At 37.3% G+C, this 24,897-nt stretch overlaps 1 protein-coding gene across 1 annotated transcript in view; it reads left to right on the top strand.

Annotated features, from left to right (window-relative positions):
- PTPRN2 (protein tyrosine phosphatase receptor type N2) overlaps nucleotides 1–24,897 on the top strand; it is a 652,986-nt gene that overhangs the window by 50,221 nt on the left and 577,868 nt on the right. Inside the window, exon 2 of the mRNA XM_069859311.1 lies at nucleotides 20,060–20,110. Within this exon, the coding sequence (XP_069715412.1) occupies nucleotides 20,060–20,110 (51 nt within the window). The remainder of the gene's footprint in view (nucleotides 1–20,059; nucleotides 20,111–24,897) is intronic.

Genomic DNA, 24,897 nt, shown 5'->3' with positions numbered 1-24,897 from the left:
TGCTGCTTAATAGCACAAGCGGCTAAAAATAGGTGGGGTTCAAGCAGGCTGCACTGGCTGATAAAAACTTTTATGCCTTTTAAGCAGTGTTCTTAAACATAATTCAAATAAGGTGACAAAATGACCATTAATACTCACAAAATGAATGAACCATTATATAATTTTATATTTATATAAGTCATACTCTGCTGAATGAAAATTTATTGTGTGTGTAAAGAGGAAGGCACGAATATGTTAAACAGTTTAAATATTATGTACTGTTATTTCTTTGCCATCGATGAGAGCCTCCTGCTGAAGGAGGCTGTTGTGAGTGTTGTGAAAAGCATCAGTTGCCAACACCTTTTATTCCTTTCCAAAATGAGAGACTTGCTTGCTTGTCTAAGAAAATATGAGTTTTGGTTTCATTTGCAATTCTGAGTTCTATTGAGCAAAGCTACTTATAATGAAGTCACCAATCATTAACTTGTTGCTAAGCTGGAAATGTACATTCCTATAATTACGTATGTTTTTTTCCTAGATTCATATGCAAATTGTAATTATTCTTGCAATGAAGTTTACAGTTATGGTTGTCACTAACTATCATGGGAAAGGCCAAGTACAAGCAACTGCAGGCAACTAGCCTACCCCATGGCACTTCCCTTCAGTACTACTACAGTTGTGCACTGTGCTGTTTTGTAGGATAAATTCTCTTTCCAAAAAGTGATGGACCTCTATTGCACAATTATAAATATTACATGTTATGCTTCAGACATAAACTGTTGGTATTAATTAATCCTCCGATGTATTTAAAAGATTCTACTCACATAAAACTTGTAAAGCAACGCAGAAGAAAACTGAGCACTTTTATAGGAGAGCAGGTGGCTCAAGCTATGCAGCAAGTACAAGAAGTTTCTGTTCATGCTCCCTTTTATCACATGCTAATACATTTGCAAAAGTTTCATCTGTAGAGCTTAATCTTTGCAAGTTTTGTTCTTCCCAGAAGATTTCTGTGCTTGGAAAAACTGTGGCAAGCCCTTTTGAATGTTTTAGTTAGTTGTATGTGTTCATGTATTTGCCCACTGGAAAGGAAAAGTTAGAAAGTGTACAGTAGCTCTAAGAGCAGTGAACTCTAAGATATGAACCATAGATTTTAGTTTTTCTTTGGATACCCATTACTGGTTCTATACATGAAATAACCAAATTCTTTTTTTAAAAAATGCTCAAGTTGAAAATACTGTTTGGTGGATAAAGGAAGATATCTCATTATCATGAGAAACACTGTAGGATATAATCTGAGCATGATTGCCTAACTTTCCTTGTATGACCACAAAATCTCCTATCTTACCTAAGTCTCCTTGGCATTTAGATCCCGGAAGTCTATCACTGAATTTATTGAAAGTAAGAATTTCTGTTCAATGGTAGAAAGATGAGATGCACTGTGTAGCCTAATTTCTAGTATTTGAATCTTTTATATCTTAGAACTTATTTTATGACTGAAGAATAGGAAAATAATATTACCTCCACTTTAATGATGATCAAATTGGACTGTAATGAAGATGGTAATGCTTTCAGGCCTGTAAAGTAGTTTAACTTCTGCTGATGACAGAAAAAGAATTGTTTAACTATTATAAGTGGAAGGGTAATGTACTGAGAAAGCAAAAGAAAAACAGGGAAGCATTTTGGTCTACAAGTATTGAATACATTAAAATAGAAGAAGAAAAACCCTCTCCTATACTTAAAAGTAATGATAATAATAATAACAATAACTTTCACTGAGTGTCAGGCTAGACACTTCTGTTCTGCTGGAGTATTTTGTGTCATCTGTCTAGACTGTAAGTTCTTTAAGGCAAAAAGAGATACAAATGGCACACAGACCACTGCTAGGACTGTTAATTGCTTACTTTCATCTGGCACTCATTATGTAAACCATTTTCTTCTGCCTGTTTAAAAAAGACAATATTTATTTACCTGCTTGTCACTGGAGCCTTGAATAGTCTCATGGAAGCCAAAAGAATACATGAGCTCTGCTTCTCAGACATCATAGTAGAGATACAGCCTCTAACTCTGGGTGTTTCAAGTGCATTGCCTCCCTCTGGGAAAGTTTTCTAATGCTCTCTCCCTGAGCATCAGCTGATAGCCACTTTCAGAGCTGGAATCCAGGTCTGAGCAGAGCTCTCCTGATGCAAATGGCCAGCCTGATGTTCTTAAAATTTGCATGGTATTGTGTAGTGCATTAAGTTTCATGCTGGTGATTTTATTGTGCTATCAGTGCCACTTTGGTTAACCAAGAGCAATTGTCGTAAAAAGGGAAGAAAAACATTTCATATTCTGTTGCCTGTGTTTCCTTCTGCTCAGCTGAGGAAATAAAAAGAACATGTTGGAGTATGGAAATTGAAAAGGTCTTGACTGGAAATGGTCATCAGTACTTCCTTCTGCAGAGCAGAAAACCAAGAAACAAAATAGGAACAAAAAAATTCACTGTGCAGGAATAGCATATAGAGAGTTAAGTTTGCACCAGGTCACGTAGCAGGAATTTATTACTTTTTCCTTTCTCGTTATTTCTCTGACTTTGAACCATTTCCATTAAATATGAAATGTCTTCAGTTAGTTATCATAAATTAGTCATCCGCCAATGTTTGAGGTATTGGCCACAAGTGAACTAGACTACTGCAGTAAAATACAATTTGTATCCTGCGTAGCCTTTCTTTGCGAACTGGGAAAATGAGCTTGGATGCGGCCTCTGTTTTTTTCTGCTTGGATTCCAGCTGCTGTAACTAGTTATGGAGGGCTCATATGCTGCTGTTCTCTATACAGTTCTTACAGTGGTAAGTAACCTCCTGGTGCTGTTCCTTACATCTTTCTGACTGCATGAAACATCCAGATCCTATCTAGCCGTATTAATCTGCATGAAGCTGCAGAAGCTATAAAGCCATCCCACGTTTTTTTAAGCATATGTTGAAAAATGAAATACTGTCAAACTCCTACAGTACTTGCAATATGACTTGAAATAGCCTCACATTTTTCTCCTTCACACTTTTTCTGTAGAGATCATTCAGGGATTCAGATGTAGTGGGGCACATAAATAGAGAATGAATCTCTCACTTGTCGAATGAAAAATTAACCTTCTGAACTAAGATAGTTTTAGATAAGTATAATCTGCAGTTTCATGCCTACTTTCTGTGTTACACATTTTTAGAGCTTCTTTTTGTTCTGTGCAGAACTCATAATTCAACAAGTGACAGCCAAGTTTATGTTTTGAAAAGAGAATTGTCAAGAAATTTTGTTTGAATGAGATCTTATATTTTTTTAAGTTTGATTACTATCAGTGTAGGTGACGGTCTGAAAATACACTAGCTGTTATTCCATCATACCTATTCAGTGTGTCTGGCAATGAAGTTTTATGTTCTGGTCAGTAGTCTAAATCTGTAGAATAACATTCTCAGAACCACTTGCCATGAGTGGGAGTTTACCATTTATTTTAATTTTAAGGTGGCAACATTTCACTGCTATGTGTACAGTTGAAACAATCTTAGAGATAGGAAGAATACTGAATATCGGTGTCTTATTGTTAGCAATTACGAAAGCATCCATTCTTGTCTGAAGGAGGCATATGCTGTCCTACTTGAATTTTGTAGTTTAATTACTTTATCTTTTGTATGTGTATATATATGTGTGTGTCTAGTCACACTTTTCTCATCAGACTGGTTTATTACCCCATGATTTTACAGTGATTGGTAATTAAATAGTTGTAAAAGAAATATTGAAGTGTTAATGTACTTTACCCTACTGTTCTTTAAATAGCCAGCATAAAGCTGAAGTTTCTAAATCATTGCCTCACTTCCACGGATGAACATTTGTAAGTTGGCAGATAAACGCTTCTAGAATAAAAAAATTTTAGTGTTTCCAGAAGGGTTGTTTTGTTAGTTTTCTAAACTACATTTTAAATACTGTTTAGGTATACATAACACACACATACACAAAATAATCCGAAATATATAGGCTAGAGGCAGACCTATGTGGATTGTTCTGGGTTTTTCTTGTATGCAATGTTTATTTGAAACCATTCCTGGCTATGCTCTGTGGATGATTTTTGGGCTGCAGCTGTCTTGCTGGATGTTCGTTATGAAATGCATGTATTTAAAAATAAACCCATTAGATTTGTTTTCATCACACAATCTTGTCTTTCACTACGTGCCAGTGACCTGGCATGGTGACTACATTTCTAAGCCTTAGATCTCCATGGAAAATCTTCATGTTTTAGACTTCTTTTTCTAAGAATATTCAACAACATTTAAATAATTTCAAGTATTTTTTAGGATTGGATCCTAAAAATATAATGGAAAGTTATTTAGCTGTTTCTTTCCTTCTCCTTTAAAAGGAATGGGCCAACTTTCTCTTCTGCTAGACCTACATCTCTGCCATAATAGTTCCAGGCAGAACTGTGTGCTTTTCAGTGTGGAGTTATTTTTGATTCACAGAGTTGCCTATAAAAGAAGGGATTCTGTGTGACTAAAGCAAAATATAGGGAAGGAAAAGTATACTTCTTTTTCAAGTAGAATGCAAGTTAATTCACTTTTCTGTTCCTAGTTTATTTGAGGAACAGTATCTATTCTGTAACTTAGTAAGAGCATTTTCCAGTGTGCTTTAACTCCCATTTGGACTCCCATTAGGATCCAAATGCGTTATTTCAGAAATCAGTGAAGGCTTGTCAGTGCCTGTGCCAGATAATCCCCTGTTGACTGTTGCACTTTGTGTTGTGGAAATGTGACCACCTGCAACGCTGGAAAATGAGGCACCTAGGTTACAATGCCAACAGAACTAGTATCAAATAAGGACATTCAACAAACCTTAAAGCAGCGTGAAGAAGTTAAATACTACCTATAGTGGCTCTTCTTTAGTTCTTACTTCCTCTTGAGTCCTTGTATCCTCTGAACCTGTATTTTTCAGAAGTATTCAGATACTGAGTCTCAACAAAATTACCAGTTTTAAAAAAAGTGGAATTTGTGTTTTGATATTGCATGGTAGCGGGGTCTTGGGGCCTCATCTCAGGAAATTGTAGTGCTTAGAGAGTTGACATTTTCCTCTAAGATCACTGCAGAAAGCCTGCAGGACCAATTGACAGAAATAAGAATGTCATGGCGTGGTTCACTTAAATTATTTTAAAAATCAAGACTGGATTCAGTTGCCTAAAGAAGGTCACCATGTGTCGTTAGGTGCTGCAGGTGTTCTACCTGACCTCCTTGACACTGCAGAAAGGACCAAATCTTCCACAAGTCCTGTACCATATCTCTCAGTGCTGTGTGGGTATCTTAGCTTGTACTATCTCAGATGGCACTAGATGCCAATGTTTTGTACAAATTTAATCTGTATTTTACCATAGTAAGAACAACAACAAGAATTCCCTCATATATCATACGTATTTAATGTATGTACATTTGTCTATGTGTAATACAGTTATATATCTGTAGTTTTCGAAGACCAAAATTGATTCTGTCTTGTGAAGTGGATAGCACTGACTGGAAGTGGGAGAACTCACATGTAACAGTTCACAAGATTAGCAGTCATCTTTGATCTGTAATTGCAGTCATGGGGTTAGTAGTTTTTATCTGCCATGCCTCCTGCTGATACAGGTGGTACGTGTTCAGGAGCTTCCCAAGTGAAAACATAATGTACATTATTATTCTTAAAAAAAGGGAAGCTAAGCAGAAAATAACAAGAAACAAAAACAAAACACTTAGCTTCCCTTCATCAAAAAGAAAAAAGCAGACGGGGGAAAATATTTTCCATATTTTTAGGCATTTTTGTGTCACCTTAAATCTCTTAGGACTTTTTAGTAAAAATTACATTAAAAAGTCTTCCATGAAGTAATGAATTAGTAAGTTTTTCCTTCTGATATATTTCACTTACTTTTTTCTTTTTTAAAATTTCTTCAGGGTATAGAATCGTTTATTCACCTGGGAATACAAATGTTGTGAATTGAGCTGTGTGGGTTGTAAAAGGAAAGAAGACTTTGTAATTTTTTTTAAAGGCTTGCTGTTAGTATTCTATAGTCATTTACCAGTCTAGTACTAGCAATAAACATGTTCACACATCTGGAAACATCTTTGCTGGGGGGGGTGAATAATCCATGGCCTAGACTCACTGTCCTGCCCATAAGTCCTTATTGGCTTGTGGTACAGTCCATTTGATTAGGCACGATATGGAGATGTGGTGGTGATCTCAGAAGAGAACAGATTAGAGCAAAATCACACTGTTGTAAAAGAAAATGACAGTTCTGGAGTGATGAAAGGATCTAGTATCCAACTGTTGTTTTGAAGGTGTGCAGGCACTTTCATATCTCTTCATTAATAAAGCATTACAATGAAAATAAAGAGTAAATGTGTAATAATTACATTGTGTATGTGTGTTCTACCTATAGCTCAGAATTATATAAATTGCATTCTATTATATCCTCAGATGTCAATGTACAGAGCTACTGAGTATAGGGAAAGTAAGGATTTTCTGGGAAGTAGGGAGGATGCAGGTGTGTCCACATACTGTCAGGCATGAGCAGCCCCCTCCTGTTCCATCACAGTTTCACCCTGTCCTCATACTCTGTTTAAATCGGGAAGATGAAGAGCTGGAGTACTCTAGTGTAATAATCCAGCAGACTTGGGCCACTCTAAGGACTGTTTTTTTCATTGAACCTACACACATTATCTTCTTGTTTTTAGCTATGTAAAATTGTTAAAACTGTTTGTGATAATTGCACAGAAAGTGTCAGAAAGTACTTTTTGTTTCAGTTGTTCTGACATTACATTGATAGCTAAAGGGAAGTTAAATTGATAGGCACAACCTCTTAGCTGTAAAAGTCCTGAGGCTACCCTGAACCAAGTGCCAGTGCATGTTTTTCAACAGCAGAAGAGCAATACAGCTCATATTCTCTGAACTTCTTTTTTTCCCCCCACTCCCATTAGTGAAAACGTTCCAGAAAATTGTACAAAAGGAAGAGAACTGTAGACACAGTGATTGTTGTTCTGGTCCTTGACCTGGTACTCTTCAACTGTCTGCAGGATACTAAAGCCACATTCTCAACAAGGCTGGTACTTGATGTAGATTTGATAGTTCAGCTTTATTCTCAGCAAAGATAAATAAAGAAAAGTGGTTGTGTTTGTTTCCTTGCACAGACTAGTGTGTAACAACATATCATTCTTCCATGTTTTGCATTTTTTTTACAAACCTTTTATGAAACAATTTCAGAGCATTCAGCCATTCTTCTTGCAATCTCATGTTGGGTTGAAAGAACATTTCAAATGAAATAGTGCTGTAAAAAAACCCACTAATTAAATCATTTGGGCATAATTTTAATGTTCTTGTTCCTGTACATGGACTGCATGATGCATAGCTTGTAGAACAGAGGACAAAGGTCACAAAGCATTGCATTGTTTAGGTGATTTATTTGTTGCTTTTTCTATTTTTTTTAAAGAAGTCTTATAATTAGGATTTTCTTTGTAATCACTATATTGATGTACAAAACAGTGCATACACACTATTCTTTACTGTCTATAGAGTATTAAAGTCAGCAATAAAACAAGATTAAACTTGTAAGATATTAATCAAATAGAAAGTCTCCGAACATACTTTTAACGATTGTGGTTTAGTATTCTGGCTGAAGTTCAAATCCCGAAGGAAAGAAAATATTTTTTTGAATAATACAAGTTCATTAAAATAATTTCAGAATTCTTAAGAAGGCTCCCATATGAGGTGCCAGACTTGTTCTAAACCTCATTGAATATCATGTCTCACAGAATTATGCAAATACCAGTCAACTTACAATCAACTGTAGACTGAAGACTCATGTCTAGGACTTCATGAAATATTATCACCAAGCATTAACTAAAATCCAGTCTTGAATTAATGAACCTTTGGAATAGGCTTGCAAACAATCAATGGGATTATTGTGAAACAGCTTCTGTTCTCAGGATGCCTGCAAGAGATGAGAGAGAGCCCCTTTCAGCTAAACTGTCAGAGATCCCAAGGCAGCACTCCTGTAAAGTCAGCGTAACATACTGTTAGGAAAGATAGGGCTTGTGCTTATCTCTGCCACTGGGTTATCTTTGAACTGGTTACTTTGAACTTCTTACTTTTAACTGATTGTGCATCATAGACATTTCTGTAATGCATTTCCGAAGGTTATTCTCCTTCATTTCCTTTCTCAATCTCTTATTTTCTCCCAATTCCTCTTTTCTTAAACATTGTTTTTATTCACTTACTACACAGTGAAGTGTTTACCATTTCCTCGATAAAACCACGCTTCTGTCTCCAGTGTTTTCTTCTAAGTTTCTGCCTCTTACTGTTTCCAAGTTTCTAAGTTTCTTCATCGACCTTAATTCTCTATCTTTATAAAAAGAAAACAAACATATAAATGAAAGAAGCCTCTTCTGTTAAGACCTTTGTGACATTAGTATGCTCCATTCTTGTTTCTTTGTGTAGGCTCCAGGTTATTTAGTGTTATTAGTGAGAGGCTGGACTCGGGAGGCACAGCTGGCTCTGGAGCAGAGACCCGCGTTGTGGGGCAGTGGAGGAAGCCGGGATGTAGTTTCCCATTGGTGAATACTGATACAAAATTCCTATGCCCTTCTCTTTTCCAGTGTGTTCCTTCAACTTGAGAAACAAAGAACACAGAACATCCACAACAGGATAGGGAATGAACACAGAGGAGGTTGTAATGATGGGAATAAAGATTGCTGCATAAATACAAGCAGGAAAAGGTACTCAGCTTTTTATAAGATGATGTTACGATAAGATGTGTAGAAATTCAGTGAGGTACCTGCATATTCCATACACGTACATACCTAGTATGCCATCTGTATGGAATTTATTTTCAGCAAATATGCTTTGGAGACTTGGAGACTAAAAGACTAAAGAAATACAAATGACCTTGACTTCAGTCTTCAGCTTAAGTTTAGATGGGAATAGGAAAAATACGTAACACTAGCATTCAGTTCTTCTTAGAAGTGGATTGTTACCCCGAGTTGGATCATGACACTGTACAACCCCAGTGTACTACATATATCCTGCATACTCCAGGTCTTCCAAACCATAACTGCAATGCAATCACACTGACTGCAGTTCCTGCTCATCCAAAAGTGATGTGATAGAGGATGGACACAAGGTGCAGACTGAACTGTTAGTTAGATAAATCAAACTCACTGCTGAAAGAAGCAACCTGAGCAGAGACTTGAAGAACAGTCTACCACTTCATTAGAAGTATCTGCACAATAAATCAAAAAAGACTCACAGATAGTGCTTCTGAAGCCATGCAGAAGTTTGTACAACTGGTCTCTTGAAGGCCAGGTAGTCTCCTTGCCTGTCTGGTACTTGGCACTTCAGGGTCATACCTGGACTTCTTGTCCACTGTTATAGTTTTCTGTTCCCTTCTACCACCACCCCATCTTCTCACAGAATAAAAGATAGAAAACTCATGTACTGTCGAGTTCACTGGCAGGTGAGGAGCTGTTTCACATTTTCTGTTGAAACCCCTGCATTTTTTGAGAAGAGGCAGTGGGGATTGACTTTACTTTAATCACCATTAAAAAACATGGTCTTCAGGAAACACTTGTTTGCATTGTACTAAATGCTTCCCTGTCCCTCTTCTTTAAGGTTCAAAATATTTCTGAGAGATGTACAGAACTAAAATAAAGGTATATAAATGCTATTCCTTGCAATAAAATGATCATTAGCACTCCAAACTTGACCAGGTCTCTGTTTTGCCAGCCACTTATAAACATATAAAAACAACCAACAATTTTAGCATTGAACTGGACAAGACACACAAAATATAGAGAGAAAGTCTTATTGAAATGATTTGCCCAGGCAGGCAGCAAAACTGAGGACTGAGGCTAGAATTCCAGTCTGCTGGATTGTAGTCTGCTAACTTGCTAATAGGTCTGGCTTATGAGTAGCTTGACGTCTCCTTTTTATGATATTTCGATATTCAGAGGACATGCAACATCAGCTGTTTGCTCACATCTTTTTTTTTTTGGTCTGTTCTATAAAATCTCTGAAGTTTTTTTTTTCTTACTGCCTAAGTTTCACACAGACACTTGGGCATTATTGCTTACTGAGGGAAAATAACAAAGATAACAGACATGAACAAAAGAAATAGGAGGCATTTAGGTCCTTATTCACAAAACTGCTCTGACACTTAAATTGCATCAAAATCAATAGTTGTTAGATGCTAAGTTAATTAGAGCTAGTGACTATGGGGCTATAATATAGTAAGTTTTGGGTAATCTCATTGGTTGAAGGCATGCATACTGGTAGAAGGCATCCATATTTCAGGGTTTTTTTTCCCATTTAAATTAATTTTCTTGGGAGCAGTTTTTCCTTCTTGTTTGATGGTGTGTAACAGCCAGATGAACTTCTAAAACAAGGAGATTTAGTCTTCTAATGATCTTCTTTTCTGTACTTTTTAGGAAGGAACCAGAACATGAATTCTGGTATTACTCTGCATGCATTGTATTTGTCATGTTTCAGAATTATCTCTGATTTTCTTGTCTTCCTAACTAAATTGCTTTAATCATTAGCCTTTTTCTTCAACAGCTTATCTGATATGTGTCATTATAGTGCCTGTCTTTCAAAAGCTAGGCTGGGGAATAAAACATCTCACAGGATAGGCAGAGCTACTTCACAGAGACAATGGCATAATGTATTCTGGGACAGCTGGCTCCAATGCCAGCCTCACCCTCATCAGAGTGAGTCAGGAGTAATTAGAGTACAATTACTGGTCAAAATCAAGACCATTCACTCTCAGTTCTAGATTTGCTTTGAAATCGGTGTAATTTCACGAAAGTAAGGAGATGCAGATAATTTTAATCTATAATGAATTTAAGCTACTGTCTGGAATGAGTTTTGAATCAATGCAGGATAGATTTACTTTTTTTATCAGCACAACAAAGTATTGTCATAAGTCTGTCCCTTAATGTCAATCCTAGACAAGAAAGTGGTGCCTGTGTGTGTAGTTACATGAGCTACAGTTCCAGCAGGACTTGAACAAAGTCACGTACTGCTCCAGATTGACTCTATGTCAAGAGAAAATTTGTATAGATTGGAACAGCTGAGGTCTTGGTAGCTTTAGAAAAAATTCTAGTGCGTAAACATTTATAAGGTTCTTTCATTTTTCTGTGGAAAGGGAAAAGTCTTAGGCATCTTCACTAAGTAGTTAACTTGGATGCACTGCCAGTATCCTTATATGACCTGTTCCTCATAACTCTGTCCAATACTGCAGCTTCATTCGCAATTCAAATTCCCAGTGTAAATTATATAGATAAATCTTGGTGCAACAGTCCATTGAGTTTTACCTAATATTATTATTTTTCCTCCAAGAACTTTCAGAGGCTTTGACTTGCTGCATTGACTTTCATTATTTTTCTCCAACATATGAATAATTAATATGGAGACCTCTGGACTATTTAAACTCTTTATTAAAGAAATTACCAAGTATATGTTGTAGTTTCTCTTTCATGAGATGAGCTTAGGTGGCTTCAACACTCTAAATAAACATTATAATGTGATTTGAAATTGCATAATAAGGTATGAACATGTTTTTCCAAACACACTCCCAATAACTGCAATAGTAGCAATTTAAACTGTTTGCAACATGTAACAGATCTCAATATGGATATGTAGAAATAGATTTAGAGTACTGGTTGGGTCCTGTCTCCCTATTTGGAGCTCACGTGTTAACTGTAGCTCCTAAACCCATGTGTGCTCTTGTCCAGATTAGAGTTATTTTCCTGCAATAAATGACTCAACTACCCTCTTGCACTTGAGACTCAATTGATATATACAAATACCTTTTCCTTACAAAGCTGTTTTTGCCAAGCCCTCATCATAATTTACCCAACTCTAATTAACTGTGCAATAGAGATGGAATAAAAAGGAGGGTGATTTTCTAAGAAGAATGAGGCCAGGAAGGGATCATATGTGACAGGTACTGGCTGCACCACAGCTGTGGGCACAGGTGTTGTCGATTCCAAGCAGCTGCATTATTTTCTAAATAAAACAGGACAGAAATGTCAATCATTACAAAGATGTCTTCTGCAAAAAAATTGTTTCTCTTTTTGAAGTCTTCTCGACACAGTGTTGGGAGAGGGACATTACCCCTGAATATTGGGTAATTACTTACTTTTGGAGGCAATATAGCTGCATGAGAATTGCTGTGAACTCCAGTTATGATTTCTCAAGCACCAAGCAGATATTCATTAAGATTTTCTGACAAATAAAGAAAACAAAATTTTGTTGTCATTAGAAGAAAATAATAAACATACTTCTTTTCCTTTCTTTCACTGTATGAATAATGGGAGTATTCCCAAAACATGAGGCACAACTTTAAAGAACTACTTTTTGAAAAAACTATCACTGAATGTGCGTCTTTGAGAGTGATTAGCTTCAGACAGTGGGACGTAAGCTTCCTCATAATTTAATTGTTTTGGAAAATTCTATCTGAAAGAAGTGTCTTCCAAGGCATATAACTCCTAAACAGGTAGTTCCCATTTGCTCTGGCTACTAGTTCATTACTTATTTGACCCTGCTCATCCTAACCCTGACTGTGGAAGAAGACTAGAATTATGTTTTAATTAGGAGTTCACTCCATTCGGCAGTTTTGTAAAACAAGACTACCAAGACTGGCAGTTACTGATAGGTAAAATGAAGGTCACACCTATAATGGTGATGGGAGTTCTGCCGCAGAATAAATATGACAGAGGCCACTCAAGTGCAGTGCTTGCTGGCCTATGTGCAATCATACTGAGGATAGCTTTGCTGGTAACATCATACTCTCCTATATATAAGCCTCAGTGTTATCGTTTTAATATCTTATGGCTATGAATAGTTCTAGCAGGCTTTGCTGCCCACAGATTTTGTGGGAAAATTTCCAGTCTGCTTTTTGATGTTTTTAAACAGGAAAGTGAGATTTATTAATTTAGAGTCAATGGTGTTGAGCCCTCAAATTCTCTGCTAAGTGCAAAAAAGGTTTTGCTTAGGTCACAGCTGTTGGGTGTTGGGTAGTTTCAGTTTAGTGCCAGGTAAGGAAATTAACTTTAGCAGCTGGTGACCAGTAGAATATATTGAATTGAAGCTATTGAGGGCCTGCTCCAGGTCTTTATGATACTTTTTTATACAGCTTGTGAGAGCACTTCAGTTGACATTTTATAATTTTGAAGGAACAAATCACACATTTTATACTGTAATGATAAAAATTTTGTCACAATTTAGGCTACCCGCATCACCACATTTTCTTTTTTGGTGCTGAGTCACTGGAGCAAAATCACGTTTGGTCCCTCCCACCACAGTTAATGGGTATGGGTAAAAGAATTTGGTCTTGATCCTAAGAAATAGTCATTTTTGTGTTACTTTTTAAATTACCTTCTATTTGTTCTCAAATAATGAGTTTGTCTGCAAATTTCATATTTAAATGGAGAGTGTGATAGTTTTCAAAGTAACAGAATATTAGTGGGGCTACTTGTTTGCCAGAAGTATTATATCTGTATTCCCCATTTGTTAAAATTATCTGAGCTAGTGGTGGTATCTGCTAAAGAAACAGAGTTTGGAAAAGTAACACTGAGAGAATTGTAATTCTTCTGGGGGGATAATGTCAGTTCTTTTAATATTTACTGTGAAAAAAATGACAAAAAGGCACACCAAAACACAAGTTGCCTATATCAGCCTATGAAATATCATGATCTTTCTGAGCTCTGGGCAAATGCAAATGCTGTTCTGGAGCTCTCCCTGTGATGGCCTTTTCCTGTCTCTTCTCCTCATGAATGATTATTACTGCTCACATCTTCAATTATTCTTAGCATTGACCTTTTCTCAGTGTTCTGCAGTTGAAAAGTCCTACATCACTGCAATCATGGCATTAGTAATCAGATAAGTTAATAATATTTTCAGCACAAAGCTTACATAGTGAGAAATAGTGTCGCAGATTTTTGGACTGTTTTGCCTGTTAAGTGCATCAGTCCAGGCATGTTGAAGGGCATATAAAGAAGGTAATTGAAGCACTAATCAGCACTGTCATTGAGGCTTCAGGGGTAAATCTTGGTTATAAGTTTAGTACCGACATTTTCCCTTTTTGAATGAAAACTCTATTCCATGGTGAATTATTCTGGCTGGGGTCATATTTCAATATACAAAATCAATGTGGCTGAAAAGTGATTGAAGGAGGAGTAATTCTGAGATGAGGATGTATTAACACCATATGGTAACACGGGAATTCTTTCCTTACTTTACTTTGGAAGCTTTTCATGCAAGAGATTGCACAGTCTTCCAGTTAACCACTGCAGGGATTTCTTTTGCAATCTTTATGACTGTTAATTTGCTCTCGAAAGTTTACAGTATTACAAAACCAGGCACCTAATATAATACATTCAAAAAGCATAAAAGGTGGGGAATCAGTTAGTGAGAAACTGTTAAAGCAAGAAAGAGCTCCTTTAATATGTCCTCTTTTAATATTGTTTGTGATCAGATTGATTTTCTTTTCTTTCATAGTTAGACTACTTTCCATACAATTATAGACAAAAAATAACAGGCTCTGATGTCTCGATAAAATACCTTTCTCAGTGACGAATATTCTGGATAACCTGAGGACCTGGGGACAAAGAGAAAACATGACTAAACCTACTCCATTTCTTAAAAGCTCTGAAGAGTGTGAGAAAGATGGAGCAAATTTTTTACCTCTCTCCTATTCTACACACCAGAAGGGAGGTGGTTGAAGAACAATTGAGTGTGCTAGAAGAAAAGTGAAGGGCACTTCCACAAAAGGGTAAAACTGGATATACAGAAATTCCCAGCGATCAGTAATGATGAAAAGGTGACAGACACACTGTTTACCTGCATGAATGAAAGGAGTGGCTGTGGGTAGAAAGGGTAGTGCCCAAGTATGGCATGCGTATGCTTGGGAGGTACAGAAAGGGACAACTGCATTCTGTTGGTGGAACAAGGGTTTCTTGGAGAGTTGAAAGGAATAGGTATAAGTTACTAAAAGTACTTCTTGGAAACAGAATGCAGGAGTTTGGAGTTCATTTTTCACGCACAGCTGATAGGTTTTGAGGAATATTCAGGTTACACATGTATGTGCAGCTATGACATCTATGTAACCACAGAGTAGGGAACTCGGGAGGAATGCTGCGTAAAACCAATGATCAGCCTCTGAATTTTACTGTAGGAAAACAAACATGTTCTCTATTCAGAGTCATTCACAGGTGATATTAAAGACCTAATGAGGCCCCATTAGGCATGCCCAGTGTTGGCATACCCAGGCTTTCCTATTTTTGTTTCTCTCAATAGCAGTTTTAACAGTACTTGCCCTTCAAGTTTTTCTTACTAGGTAACAGCTAAATCTGAAAGAAGCAGATTAATGTAGAGTGAGCTTTTGTTCTAGACTGTTAAAAATGCTAATGATCATCAGTGTATGTTGATTAAAGAAACCCAAACTGTCTAAAAGCTTCTGATGAGTTGAGGTTATGGTCTGCAGTTGTGAAGAGTTGCTAGCTGCTTGCATGGTAGTTGAATGAAGAGTATGAAAAGAAGAGGTAGAGAACCTCCAACACCAGCAAGGATTTAGGAGGTTTGTATTTTCTGAATTTCTGATTTATGAGTATTAGAAAAACTTAGTTGTTCTTGTCTCTTGCTTGTTTTATTGGCCATAAGACAATTTTTGATAAAAAGGGGTTATGGCCTTTTTCTTCTTAGTGAATAAAAATTCTTACAGATTTTGGGTATTCCTAGAAGAAATGTTTAATGTAAAATCATTATGGGTTGGTTAACTAGGGGGAAGGACAGAAATAAGCAAAATACAATCTGTCTGATAAGTGGAGTTTTAAAAATTGTTTTGCTGGTAAGTGAATTACTACAGCTTTCTCTAGATGAAGTGTAAAGGATTTCAACTGATGCCTGACTGTTCTAACCTTCAGAAGCACCTCCTATAAATAAAAAGCCCCAAACATTCCAATGTCTTATTTTGTCATTAGGAAAGCAGAACTGCTGTATACAGGATGAGAGGAAGAAATTAATTGTTTTTTAAGTGTCTCATGAGAAGCATACCTTGACAAAGAAATGTAAATATTTAGGTCCTGTACCTGCAATAGTGTTTTGTGATTATGTTGTGCTGATTGCCTGAGGAACAGTATTGGAGATGTAGGGTAGAGGGAGAGCAAAGGGAAGTAGGACACTTTGGAAGGCCCTATGGAATCTCCTTGTCTGGCTAGCTCACAAAGAATGATCTATGTAGATGTATTCTAGTATGGAGTACAGATATCTGCCCTTGTTTTAAATAGTTAAAAAAAAATTAAAAAGTTAAAAAAAAATCTAAGAAAAGGTGTTTATAGATGAATGGATTCAATGCAAATGTCTCTCCTACCTGATACAACTAAGAAGAATTGCAGGATACTAAAGTCTGTATTTGGGATAAAGTTACGTATGTATGCATGCGTGTATCTATTTATAATTCTGACTTCTCCCTGAAAGACCTATTTACCTTATTGTGTGGAATTTTATTACATTATGTTGCGTTACACAGTTGGCCTAGGCTTTTCTGACCTCTAGTACATAAATTCTTCTGGAATTCACTGCGGTAGGTTCTAAGCACATGACTACGAGATACTGAATGTATATGTGGCAGGGAACTACTCTCCCTGTGTTATGAGATGTGTGCCTTGGTTACCTGGTGAGGGTTTGAAGGTATTGCATCATCAGTTTGTGTCTGGGGAGATGATATCTGATAGGGGAGCTGTTTGATGAAAAACTAAAATTAATTTTGATCCAATAGGACATGAACTGAATTAAGTGCTTTTGGGAGACAATGCCACTTCACTCTTCAGTGGTGACTTATTGCCACCATTACTATTAATAGGTAGATGATATTTAGAATGAAATATGTTGCTTCTTAATGTCACAGCAAATAACAGCAAAAGATAAATTAGTAGTTAAATTAGCATATTGACTGGTTGGATGAAATACGCAGAACAATCAACTCTAGCAATAAATAACTTGAAACAAAATATTTTCCAGGGAGTTTAGAGGTCCTTGTGTATTCTAGAGTAGTCATAGATGGATATAGATTGCCATGCATTGGTTTTATTAATTTTCTCTCCAAAACATGAGATGCCTTGCTGTAGTGAGTGCCAAATAACCAACTGTTATTAAAAGAGAAACTGAAACATGATAAAATCAGTTTTCTTTTGTGCTTTTCAGGGAAGTTATATTAGGTAATAAAGCAAAACATACCAAGCACAATCAGAGTGCATTTCAGTCAGAGTTCTCTACTGAGATAGCCTGGCTGTTTGTTTATTTGTACATGAACACAATAATTCTATTCATATTGTATCTCGATTCTTCTTCTTCCTGACTTCCTGCTCCTCTCTATTTAGCCTTGGGACGGAGCAGAATGCTATTGGTGCCCCAGAGCCCTCCATCATTTTCCCAATGGCCCTGAAGTTATTCTTGATGGTTTTGGTCTTTTTGTTTACTAGATCATCGTTACCAGTTTGGACTACTATCAGAGGATAGTAGTCTGTCTTGTGGACCAGGGAAGGAAGTTTTCTAGCTACCTCCTTTACTGATGCCCCCGGTAAGCAGCAGACCTCTCTGTGGAGTGGGTCCGGTCTGCAAATGGACTTTTCTGCTTCTGACAGTATTGCCATAGTATAGGATGACCTGTCTTTTGCAGGTGGCCACTGATAGCAAGTGGCTGTTGTCCTAGCTCCCAGGTGTTTCAAAATCAGCAGGTCCTGGATGGACCAGCTGCTGCTTCAGTGTGTGACTCCACTACAAACATTCCTGATTGAACCTTCTCATCTGACACCTTTTGGATCAGCAGCAGAGCCACTGTAGGATGGGAGGTGAACCTCAAAACTACCCATCTTCCATTTGTCACAGGACACCTTCTGCAGTCCTCCCTTGAACATAAATATTATATGCTTCTGGTTTCAACCATTTTGTGATCTCTCAGGAATACAAGGCAGAGAGATTTAACCAGAAATGCCTACTAACCCTAGAAACTTACTTGTCTAGCTTGTATTAGCACTTGAAGTCTTTTTTTTTTTTTTTTTAAATAAAAACAACCGTTGCTGGTATGTTTTGGTCACTGCCTGTCCTCATTCTAGCCTTGTGTTCTTTATGAGTCAATACATAGTTAAGGCATCCTTCTGCTTTGCTTCAGTGAGATATCTTCAGTGATTTTTCAGACACTATTTCAGGTCAAATGAATGTTACAGTAGACTTGGCTGGAGCAAAATTATATGCATCTCAAATATGCCATGAACCAGAGATTGTGCAGACATGTGTTGTCTCTGCTAGAAGAAGCGTTACCTGGTCTGAAACTTCCTCTACCTTTCAAAAGCTACCAAGTGTATATCCACAGTTTATTGGTGCATAGGCAAAATGACAAGAGAGCAATGTTACTGGCATATTGTAGTCTTACATTATCTGCTTAATGTTATGTATTTGTGGTCATTGTAGGCAGGTGTAGGGTAGATATAAGGAGCTCTGCCAGTGCTCCAGATGACTTCAATTCATATAGATTTGCTTGCACAGCTCAGACCTAGCACTGTGCTAATAAATCCTGCTGAGAGACATAGTGTATTAGTTCAGGCTTAATGATGTGCTAATAGAGTTACCTGCCAAAAGGCTGCGTGGGCATACATAAGTCACTCTGTCCCCCTGAAATTTTCTTTTAGGAGGGTTAGGACTTGGGTAATTCATAGGCAGAGGAAACTGTTGAGCCTTTCAGGCTGTGTTTTGGGGTTTTTTTTAATTAATAAGAATAGGGTACTTTTGGCTCTACCTTGAACAGATGCTTGTATTCTGTGCTTCTGCAGATATAGACATGACTGGGGAGAGAATTTGCTCCTATGCTTAAATGTCGTGAAGCTCCTGGCTGCTATTTGACGCATGGTGTGAAACTACCCAAGACTGTTTAATTTCTGTAACTCTCTGTGTGCATTTATAAAATTAAGGTATTTCCCAGTGATTCTTAATTGTGACAATGTGACAATTTCTGTATTCAAAGGAGTCTATTTCATTGGAGTTTATCCAGTCCTAGCTCTTTATCTTTTTCAGAAAACACAATTAACTAACGACTGTTTGGGTTAGCAGAGTGTATGCTCTTAAAAAAGCACAGTATTTCATGCTGCTTCTGTACTTGTCCTTGTCTCCATCCCTGAGCGTGGAGTAACCAGATCAGAGGGGTATCCTGCTCACTTCTCTCCTGCCCTCACAAATAACAGCAGGAGCTCGCTTTATTCAAAGATAAGGGGCACAGCAACTAGCGCCTCATTAGCTGGTTAGGCCATACTAGCCATAGGGGAACAACATAACTCGTGTGAAGATTTAAGTGGATGAGCTGGGATTGCTAACCTGGGTGCAGTTTTTAGGGTGAGGTGTGGGGCTGGCATAACCATAAAGCAACATGTTTTATAAAAAAATTTTTCTGCTTTAAATAGAAAAAACCCAACATATTTTTTGTAGACTTGTATAGATTTGTTAGCCTTCTGTGGAGGCATCAGTGTTGGAATGGATGGCTTGGATTTTAAGCATTTCTCCTAAGTATTGGGGATCCTGACAGGGAACTAGAATTGATCTATGGTTAGAGTTACTAAATCCAAGCCTGATCTGTGCTGTTTTTACCTGGTTTTTAGGCATATCTCATCATAGTAGGGAACTCCTACTTGCTTGGTGTGTCTTTTAATGTATTGCAGTATTACTGTGCTGTGTTGTAATAACGTAGTCAAAATTGAGAAAACATGAAGTTCCTTAAATTAGTAAATGGGAAAGACATGCACAGAGAAAAATGAATCCTCAGTAGAGGAATGAGGGGAAAAACATCCAAGGTTACTATGGCTATAGCAAGTTAGTAAGATGTGCTGTCTAATCAGACCTATTTCCATGTTCTTGACTTTTCTGTCCTGCCCATTTTAGCCTCCTAAGGCCAACCAAACGTCAGACTTACTGAGAAGTTAATAGCTTGAGAAGTCTTCAGTCTGCAGTAATTATCCATGATTTGGAACCTGTATTAATTTTTACCTTTCTATTGTTTTTATAGGCTGCCTGTTTGAGGATGATCTCTGTAAATCTTTTGAAATCTGCGTAAATGGTAAGTATATGATGTTTGGTTTGCCGAGTACTGTGTTCTGCTGAGTAATTGCTATGTGGTTGATTCAATAAGCCAAATCTATATAAGAATGAGAAGGATAGGAAAGAAAAAACCAGTACCAGGTATAGTTATTCTGGTCAGCAGTTAGGGGAAACTTAATAGTTTGAGAGAATAATTACCTAGTTCTCAAACCTTGAACATCTCCATTTATGAGAAATAGATTGTAATCCTGTTAAGCACATTTAAATATGCTATCATTTGATTTGTCTTAATACAGGGTATAGGTAGCTGTTTAGTTATTTTCAGGTTGCTTATCTTTTTAGAGGGTTATGTTGAGAAATTATTATTTCCTTCAAAGGGCTTTTATTCATTATAATAAGAAAGAATGCCTAAAAGGAAGACTTCTGTTCTTGATTAAGCTGCTTCCTTTTTTGGTGATTTTACTTGAACAATGCAGAAGTAATTTTCTTCTGCTCTCCTTCACAATTTCTTTTCAGTAGATAGAAAAAAAAATCCCGACAACATGCATGCATGAACGAGTCTAATGAAGCAGTAGGGAAGACTTTTTCTGACGATAGTCAAAGATGATGCAAGTAAAAGTGCACCATTCTTGAGAAAATTACTGAATCTTTGGAAGGTTATATTTTGAAGTACTAAAATACCATAAGAATTTATTTATTATACATAGCAGAAAAGAGCAGAGCCACTTGGTTTGGAGCAATCCTTCACATTTTTCCTATCCAAACTGCTTCTGGTTCAATTGCATCTCTGAAGTTTTTCAGAAATCCTGAGGTATTAATATCTGAGTGCTTTGCTAGATTGAAAGCTAAGGAACTGAAGTCTGTGGAGGTCACTACGCTCAAGAGCAAAGATCAGTTTGTGTATTACAAGGTCATGGAAAGTTTAGCCTCCTTTGTTGTCACACAAGCGCACGTTTCTGAAGTACAGTATGAATATGGGTAAGAAACAGCAGTTACTTTTGGGTAGCGTCTTTGAAGCATCTGTGATCTGCAGATCTGAGTCTGACTTCTGCAGGAAGGCTTATAACTTTGATCTTTCTCTCAGCCTCCATCAAAAGTAACAGGATTGACTACATTTTCAAAAATGAAGCTGGGTTTGCCTATTGAAAGTGTAAGTCACAATACTTGCTATGTCACATTGAGTCATCAGATGGAGACTTCAAGTACTTGACATGCGTCAGATTTGTAAAAGGATAACCTAAGTGCCAATAGCTGAGCTATTTCATAGCTTTAAAAAAATACTATCCCTTCCTTCTCATTTATTTTGAAGAAGAGATTAAGTAAAAGATTTTGATGAATGTTCATTTGTATAAATAAAAAAGGGATGTTAAAAGAAATTTTTTTTAATTGTTAAAAGCCATGTAACTCAGTTGTAAGATCTGATATAAACAGCATAACTATCAGTTGCAGATCTTACATCTGTTTAGGTCATACACCGTTTTTGCAGGGCAAAGAACCTGCTGTAATAATATTGTTGACTTTTCCACTGCTTTCCCTTGTCATATAAAGGTCTCTTGGCTTCAGTGATGGGTTCTCGCTTATGTTTGTTTAATAGTTCCAGCAGTATTCATGCAATATTAATTTGTTTCCATAAACCTTTTATCAGTTTCCTGAGCTGCACTGACTCATCAAGTGGTTAAAAAGGAACACACTGTTTCGTGTTTATCTTAATGGCATAAGGATAAGTCAGGCAAAAAAGACAGAGTTAGTTTTCCTAGACTCTTCCTTTGCAAAGCTAGAACTCTGTGGGGTAAAGTGGCTTAGCTGTCATTTATTTAATTTATAGTACACCATTACCTCTATTTTACAGTTGGAGGAACTTATATTTTCACACATCTAAAATGCCTGAAGCTTGAAAACATGCAGCTGAAAAACTTGACATGAAAGGTGGATATACTTACGAGCTGCAGATGCTAATAGAGGGCAATAAGGCATTTTATAAGCTTGGAAATACCTACAACCCAGTAATGGCTTATAAGCTGCTGCAGGAGGGAAATAAAGGAAGCAAATAAAGTCGTAATTAAAAAAGGTATATAGAAGGAGAAAGAATAATACAAGGAATACGATTTGCAGTGACGGTATGTGTAGTGATACAGCTGTGGGTAAAGAGGGATCTGGCATTAACACGTTCACATACATTTTGTCATCTGGGTTAGAAGTTTAAGCAAATGGGATTTCCTGTGTATTTTTATTTTCTTAACTGTTATGCCTAGAATGTGTTTATAAGGAAAGGAAAAAAAAAAAAAAGAAGCATCAATGAGGAATTTTTAGACAGCCTCTGAGACAGCCATCCTTCACTTATCCTTGAACGCTCCTTTTATTTATACGTTAAACCTAGTACAGTTGGGTAAGTGGGATATGTCTTGTTCTGTTTTGCATTTTAAGTGATAAGAAAAGCAGTTTGTGTAAAACATCAGCTCACACAGCTTCTTCGTTGGAAGGTTTAAACAGACTGGCTCCTGAAAGCAGCAAAGCAAAGCCTAGTTCTTATCCTTTCTTATGAAATCACGCTATTGAATTCTGGCAGTGCCACTAGGGAAGACACCATGTGGTATAGATAGAAGCATTAATTTAAAAATACCCATCCCTTATTGTCTCCTTTCCTGCCTTTATTAAACTGTTTGCTCACTTAGAAGGATGGCATTCTTTCCTTTAGGTTTAATCTCCAGACACTTTGCTTCAGAAAGAAGCTTTGTGCTGTGTTTTATCCAAGTGTGGATGCTATGATATCCTTGCTCTTTATCAACAGAGCCTTTATAAATCAGGGCAGTTTTATTTATGAAAGATGTTGTGGCTGCAAGCCGTCCTTCGCACATGAAATTGTAACAAGGTTCATGAAGAAATGATCAGACTCTAGAAAACAGCTCTGTGAGGCCAACCAAAAAAGTTAATTAAATACAGTCGTTGGCGCAATGTGCATCATTAAGTCAAGCCTCACTGACAGCCACTAAACCTCTCCTAGGAAGACATGGTCTAATGTCTGCAGGAGTGTCTGAAGATGCTGCACCTCCGAAAGGCTGTATAAACAGCTATGCACAGCTGAATCAATATTGCTTTATGTATGCACGCTGCGCTTGTTAGGAGGGACTTAGGTTAACATGGTGTGTCAAAGGCATCCAAGCATTGCAGTACAAAGTCATGAGCCTTTCCAAGTTTGAATGTCTCCAAGTAGTTCAGAATATTAATGTACTCTCTTCCTTAGCTACAGAGCTCTTTGAACTTTTGAAGTATAAGCATGTGCCTGTGATGAGTCATAGATGGTAAATGTGTGGTACAGGTGATAAGGGAGAGGAGTCAGGATCCCTGAAATGGTTTCTTGATCTTAATGTGTTATGCTTTGAGCTTTTCCAGATAATTGCCTAGTAGAATGGAATTACAGAAGGAGATGCACTTCAGCATTGTTTAGCTAACAGATGTCTGCAGCTACAACTGTTTGCAAGGCACGGCTCTTACAAAACCTGTCAAAATTTGTCAAATGACACTAAAAATCGTTCCTGAGCTCTCCAAAGATTTTCAGCAAGGATCAGTGCTTGTTATAACTAAATTCAGACTTCTGAGGAGTAATGCCAAGTGGAACCTCCCTATACAGTTGCTTTACTGTATGTACAGAGAATTTCTGTGCTTTTCAAGGATATAGGAATTCTTCACAAGCAACTGAAGTCCTAATACCTTGAGGTAAACCTGGTGTTGCAATGTCTAACTTGACTTCTGAGATAAATGAGGATATATGAATATTAGGAGTAAAAACCCCAACCAATTATTTAAATACAAAGATTTGCTTTCCGTGGCTCTTCCATACCAGTTCAAGGAGATCAATTTTTTGCCAGACTTTATTTTTAAAAAATATGCTTTGAATAAGTATGTCAGGCTCTGGCATGATACTCGAAAAGGAGAAACTTTTTAAATCTACAATTTATCATGGTATTACAAAACCCCAAACCTTCAGAAGTATTTGCACAGTTTGTTCAACTGAAATCCTAAATATTTTTGATGAGCTGTGGCTATTTGGATAGCTGCCTTAGTTAAGAAGACTTCATACACACCTTTTGAAATAATTCTGTGTTTGCATCTGTGGAAATAAACACCAAGATTAAAATTTGCACACTTTCTCCCCCTGCACTGGTATAAAGTGACATTAATTTATCTGATAGTCTTGTAACAGGAGCAAATTGGTGATATAGAGTTTGTTTGGGATGGAGTCTCTGGTTCCCCATAAACCTATGTGCTCCCTCTCCCCTAACATTAGGTCTCACTTCCCCTTGCCTTATGAAGCTCCAAACCCACCTGTATTAATGATAGTGTCAGGCATCCTCAGGATTCATAACTGGAAGAGAAGTAGTAACATGTAAGTAGACCTGTGAATGCTGATAACACAGTGAAGGGGAGCAGGTAGGAGAACATAGAATAGCCAGTCTGGAAGAGACCCACCGGATCGAGTCCAACCACTCCTATCAATCACCAAACCATGCCCCTTAGCACCCCATCCACCCGTGCCTTGAACACCTCCAGGGAAGGTGACTCAACCACCTCCCTGGGCAGCCTGTTCCAGTGCCCAATGACCCTTTCTGTGAAAAATTTTTTCCTAATGTCCAGCCTAAATCTCCCCTGGCGGAGCTTGAGGCCATTTCCTCTTGTCCTGTCACTTGGAAGAGGAGCCCAGCTCCCTCCGTTCTACAACCTCCTTTCAGGTAGTTGTAGAATCATAGAATAACCAGGTTGGAAGAAACCCACTGGATCATGGAGTCCAACCCTTCTTATCAAACGCTA

The sequence above is a fragment of the Phaenicophaeus curvirostris genome, chromosome 6, assembly GCF_032191515.1.
Source record: "Phaenicophaeus curvirostris isolate KB17595 chromosome 6, BPBGC_Pcur_1.0, whole genome shotgun sequence".
Classification (NCBI taxonomy): domain Eukaryota; kingdom Metazoa; phylum Chordata; class Aves; order Cuculiformes; family Cuculidae; genus Phaenicophaeus; species Phaenicophaeus curvirostris.
Note: the sequence above shows the minus strand (reverse complement) of the source record. Positions and strands in the feature narration are given on the sequence as shown.